At 30.8% G+C, this 4,226-nt stretch overlaps 1 protein-coding gene across 1 annotated transcript in view; it reads right to left on the minus strand.

Annotated features, from left to right (window-relative positions):
- Positions 1-3,592, minus strand: part of LOC106867967 (potassium voltage-gated channel subfamily KQT member 1) — a 255,118-nt gene extending 251,526 nt beyond the window's left edge. Inside the window, exons 1-3 of the mRNA XM_014913048.2 lie at positions 2,283-3,592; positions 1,925-1,990; positions 256-1,208 (exon numbers count right to left, since the gene is read on the minus strand). Coding sequence (XP_014768534.1) covers positions 256-542 — 287 coding nt within the window. The 5' untranslated portion in view covers positions 543-1,208; positions 1,925-1,990; positions 2,283-3,592. The remainder of the gene's footprint in view (positions 1-255; positions 1,209-1,924; positions 1,991-2,282) is intronic.
- Between the last annotated feature and the right edge of the window lie 634 nt (positions 3,593-4,226).

Genomic DNA, 4,226 nt, shown 5'->3' on the forward strand with positions numbered 1-4,226 from the left:
ATATATGTGTGTGTGTGTATATATATAGATATATACAAACACACATGCAAACATATATATTATATATATATGTGAGTATAAATGTGTTAATGCACTTTTATTTTATTTGTTGCTTTTACAGTGTGCTTGTTGCACATGTAAGTGATCTCAAATGATATAAAATAAACATCAGAACACAGAAAGTAAAAGAAAAGTAAAGAAAAATCAAAAAAAAAAGAAAGAAAAAATTGAAGAAAAACATTAGTATTTACTTACACAGTGAAATGATATATGAAACATCTCCATCCAGTAGGTCTTTCTAAAAAGTTGTACACTCTTCCTTGGATAGAGGACTTCATACCAGATTTTGCCCTCATGCGTTTCCCAGTAAAAAACAGTCGATTAATTGTCATTCCAAACTTACAAGCTAGGATACTATTCCCTCCACAAGTGGTTGTTTCACCCTCTGTGTCAGACCCATTCTGTTCTTGCTGCTCATCACCATGAGCATGAGGCAGCTGTGTGATTGAAGTAAAATCTAACTGCAATCCATTTGTCGGCATTTGTATAATTCACTGGCACCGGCACTAGCATTGCCAGACTAGTAGTATGTTCTCTCATTGTTCAGAACAGCTATACATGCTCTGTAATTTTGTAAACTTGAGTGACCACATATGCTGACTCCTTTTGTCACTTGGTATTAGAATGTTAGAGTAAAAAACATAAGAACATAGTTTGTTCGAGAATTTTTTTGTAACGATTTTTTAGTGTGTGTCACAAATAGATGTATGTCTGTGTGTGCCTGTATGTGTCTGTGCATACATGGCTCAAGAAAGTGTGTTCGTATGTGTGAATGCATATATATATATATATATATATATATATATATATATATATATATATATGTATGTATGTATGTATATATGTATGTATGTATGTGCTTATGTATGTAAGGATGGATGGATGGATAGATAAATAGAGCGATAGAGAGAGAGAGAAATTAAAGTGAATATATATATATTCTCTTTATGTACACACACGCACATGCAGAGAGAGAGAGAGAGAGAGAAGGAAAGAGAGGTGTGTATGGGTGTATGTATAATAACCTCTGCAATGACTCAAAGCCAGCAGAGATTTCTTATACAGGTGAAAAAATAATTCGAGTTCTAAGAAAGTGAAAATGGAAAATTTTGACAGCCGTGACTATTACTAAGTCAGTGAAACGGTTCCTGTTGAGAAATCATAAAGAAAATATATTATTTTATATTTCATTTTGTTATATTATATCACATATATGCATTTATATACATATATATATTTATTTATTTATGTATATATATATATATATATAGATGTATGGATATATGTATGTGTATATGTGTGTGTGTATGTGTGTTATGTATGTGTCTACATCTGTGTGTGTGTGTGTGTGTGTGTGTGTGTGTGTGTGTAAGATTAAAACAAAACAATCACATCAAATTAATTATTCAATTTACTCAATAACTTTTAAAAACATTAAAGACACGAAAGCTTCAAATATAACGAAACCTTATTTATCATATTATATTATATTCTAATTATATCCATTTGTTTTGTTCTGATGCAAGGTTGTTTGACTTCAAAACTTATAATAATAATAATAACAATAATAATAATAATAATAATAATAATAATAATAATAATAATAATAATAATAATAATAATAATAATAATAATAATAATAATAATAATAATAATAATAATAATAATAATAATAATAATAATAATAATAATAATAATAATAATAGAATAACAGATAATGTTAACTGGAAACAATTAAAAGGTTAAAGTTAAAATGAAATTACTTCAACTAAGTTTAAACATTGAAAATTGTGTACTTGGTGCTCAAAGTACTTATTTCTCATTCCACAGTTCAAAAATTAATATTTAAATAAAATATAATCACCTTTTATTCTATTTTTGAACTTTCAGCCGAGAGAACAGTTGACTTCCAAAATTGAATAAAAAAAAACTAAAAAAAAAAAAACGGAAAGACAAAACAAGAAACTATTTATTAATCAATGTATTTATTGAACAATACTAACATCGCATCCTTTCATTACTATCATAATATATATCTGAATTGGTTTTTTATCCTCTATGCTTTTAAATAATCTTTAAATTAGATCAAGGATTCCCATTTACTGATATTCTTCAGTGATAAGAATTTCAAGCAAAAATAAATAAATGAATAGGTAAATAAATAAATAATAAAGAGACGAATAAAAAAGTAGAATAAGAAAACTTTCTAAGATTTGTCTTACCAGTAGTGCGACCTGAGATTTTTCTCAGATTTTCTTTTGTTTCAGAGATTTTAACTAGGAGAAAAGTACATGGAAGTTTACTAAGTATACTAACTTTCATGAGCCCTAGTGTCTTTTTGTGCTTTTTGTATTTTTTGGTTTTTGTTTTTGAATATTTGTGAATTTATGGTAAGGTAAGCAATTCTGAAGTTGTACTGAAATCATCTTCATTTTTTTTTTTATTTTGCAGAATTTAGATTATGACAGTGGTTTAGCATTCTATGATTTAAAAAAAAAAAAAAAAAGATTTTTAGGTAGACAGACAGATAGATAGATAGATGAATAGAAAGAGAGAGAGATGGAGAGAGAGAGAGAGAAAATGTGTAGAGATTTTAGTGAGATAGATAGGTGGATAGTTAGACAGACAGATAGATAGAGAGAAAGATAGAGAGAGAGAGAGAAAGAGATAGATAGAGAGACAGAGAGGTAGATAGAGAGAGAGAAACAGACAGCCAGATAACAGAGATAGAGAGATAGATATAAATAGAGAAATGATAGAAAGATTGATAAACAGATCAACAGAGAAGTGGATAGACCAAAATAGTGTATTGCGTGATAGAAATAGCAAGATCCAAAACAAAAATCAGATAGTGTATATAATACCAGTTACTTTTATATATATGTATCAATTATTGTTGTTGTTGTTGCTGCTGTTTATGGTCTTCTGCTACTTCTCTAATTCACTCGCTCCTTCTTTTGATTGCTTATTACTTTCCTTCCTGTTGAAATTATTCTTTTTCTTTTTCTTTTTTATTTTACTGTTTCTTCCTCGAAACAATCTTTCATTCGGAAAAATCCAAGTGTTATAAAAGCAGTAATTTTATGAAAGCAACGAGAGATGAGAGATGAGTGTGGAAGCACCATTCCATCTCAGTGGAACTGTTGAGCAGATGACAGCCTGTCATCAATGTGGTGCCACGCAAGTTTGTTCAGTTCATATACACAGCGCACGATATATATATATATATTTTTTTTTTGTTTTTGCTTTTTTATCTTTTCTTAACTGTGACAGAGGCAATCAATAGGCATCAAAGAAGAAAGAAAACAAAGAAAGCATAATGGATCACTTACTTCTCCTTCTTAAGTGACAATGGTGTCGTCGGGGATATCAGTGGTAAAGGACGGGTGGTGTTACACTGGCATTGTTGCTTTTGTTAGTTGCTGTTTGTCGTTGTGATGGCTGGGGTTGCTGTCATTTGTGAGGTTGCATGCTTAGATATTTTCATTGGATTTTCTGTTTAAAAACTAATATTTTTAATGTATAAATGTGCTTGCTTGTGCATGTGTGAGTGTGTATGTGTGTCTGTACGTGTAATAGCAAATATGCTTGCATACACTCTTTTGTTTGTAATTTAGTGTCTATGTATGTGTCTATATGCATGTGGATTTATCTATCTACCTGTCTGTCTATTTATTTATCTCTCTATCAATCTACCTATCTATCTATCTATCTATCTATCTATCTATCTCTTTTTTTTACTCTTTTTACTTGTTTCAGTCATTTGACTGCGGCCATGCTGGAGCACCACATTTAGTCAAGCAAATCAACCCCAGGACTTATTCTTTGTAAGCCTAGTACTTATTCTACTGGTCTCTTTTGCCGAAGCGTTAAGTTAGAGGGACGTAAACACACCAGCATCGGTTGTCAAGCGATGTTGGGGGGACAAACACAGACACACATACATACACACACACACACACACACACACACACACATATATATATATATATATATATATATGCATATATACGATGGGCTTCTTTCAAATTGCATCTACGAAATCCACTCACAAGGCTTTGGTCGACCCGAGGTTATAGTAGAAGACACTTGCCCAAGGTACCACGCAGTGGGATTGAACCCAGAACCCTGTGGTTGGTAAGCAAGCTATTTACCACACAGCCACT

The sequence above is a fragment of the Octopus bimaculoides genome, chromosome 2, assembly GCF_001194135.2.
Source record: "Octopus bimaculoides isolate UCB-OBI-ISO-001 chromosome 2, ASM119413v2, whole genome shotgun sequence".
Taxonomy (NCBI): Eukaryota; Metazoa; Mollusca; class Cephalopoda; order Octopoda; family Octopodidae; genus Octopus; species Octopus bimaculoides.